The 1,241-nt window shown below is 43.0% G+C and overlaps 1 protein-coding gene across 2 annotated transcripts in view; it reads left to right on the top strand.

The window, feature by feature from the left end:
- Positions 1 to 1,241, top strand: part of LOC116694564 (probable D-lactate dehydrogenase, mitochondrial) — a 10,342-nt gene that overhangs the window by 650 nt on the left and 8,451 nt on the right. For both annotated transcript variants that reach the window (XM_032524338.1, XM_032524337.1), the window contains exon 3: positions 1,066 to 1,207. In XM_032524338.1, the coding sequence (XP_032380229.1) occupies positions 1,066 to 1,207 (142 nt within the window). The remainder of the gene's footprint in view (positions 1 to 1,065; positions 1,208 to 1,241) is intronic.

The raw sequence follows: 1,241 nt of genomic DNA, 5'->3' as shown, positions 1-1,241 counted from the left end.
TCTCTCTCTCTCTCTCTCACACACACACACATACAGTACTATGGTATCTAAATGATAGTTTCAATACACAACAAAACACAGTATCCCAAAAGAGTACAGTAGCTAACTGTGTGGCATTACACAAAATAAGGAATGACACCTGTGGCCCGCTGACACAATACATAATACTTAAAAATGTCATGGCACAATACCTGGCTTAAAATATCCAGACAAAAAGAGAGGGAAACGCTACAAATCAGCATTAGATCAGTGCATTAGCATTGTGCCAGTGGATCCTTGGAGACAGCTAGACAATATTAAAAGTGCATGGTAGGACAACAAGAAATACACATGTTCAGCACACACACATACAGATACATTTAGAGTGCCGCTTGGCACCTGAGCTTCGGGATGTGTACACACAGTGCATCCTGTGGTGGGCCATATCAAAGTCTGCTTTATTGTCAATTTCTTTTCATGTCAAGACATACAAAGAGATCGAAATTACGTTTCCCTCTATCCCACGGTGTAGACAAGACATATTTTACCAATTAGGTCCACAGACAAACACAACATTCAAGTAAACAATATAAAAAGTAAAAATAAGAAGGCACATACAATGAAAAAAATAAGAGCAGCAAAATTTGAATTGAGAATGTGCAATTGTGCATACAGTAGTAGACAGTCAATGTAATGGTGCAAAAGTCAGGCCAATAAATGGCTGAGGTAGTTCTGTTTGACCTAAGTATGCAAGTGGCATAATGGTGCAAGTTATGTAAGAGCAGCAGAAGTGTGTTCAGAAGTGTTTTCAGGTCAACAGGACAACAAGTTGCAAAGTGTGCAAGTATACAAGTGGAGTAGTGCAAGTCAGCCATTGTGGGTCCATATTAAGGGGGCATTCCCACCAAAATAAGCGATCCAGTGATTTGTTGTAGGGTTGTGCGGCTAGCTGAGTGTCAATGAAACGGCCCATTTGTGTGACGTCCTGTTGTGTTCTTAACCCCCCCAATGTAGCACAAGTCGACTTTATATATTTTAAAATGACTGGAGAACAGAGTGAGTGAGTGTTACTTTGCTGCTGTCCAGATGTTGTCCCCCAGATGTGGTGGTGTTTCCTCGTTGTGTGGAGGAGGTCAGCGCCCTGGCCAAGGTCTGCAACAACCACCGCCTTCCCATCATCCCCTTTGGCACTGGAACCGGCCTGGAGGGAGGGGTCAGCGCAGTCTCGGTGAGAGAGAGAAAACACCTGTATGTTAGGGATG

This window comes from Etheostoma spectabile, chromosome 8, assembly GCF_008692095.1.
Source record: "Etheostoma spectabile isolate EspeVRDwgs_2016 chromosome 8, UIUC_Espe_1.0, whole genome shotgun sequence".
Taxonomy (NCBI): domain Eukaryota; kingdom Metazoa; phylum Chordata; class Actinopteri; order Perciformes; family Percidae; genus Etheostoma; species Etheostoma spectabile.
Note: the sequence above shows the minus strand (reverse complement) of the source record. Positions and strands in the feature narration are given on the sequence as shown.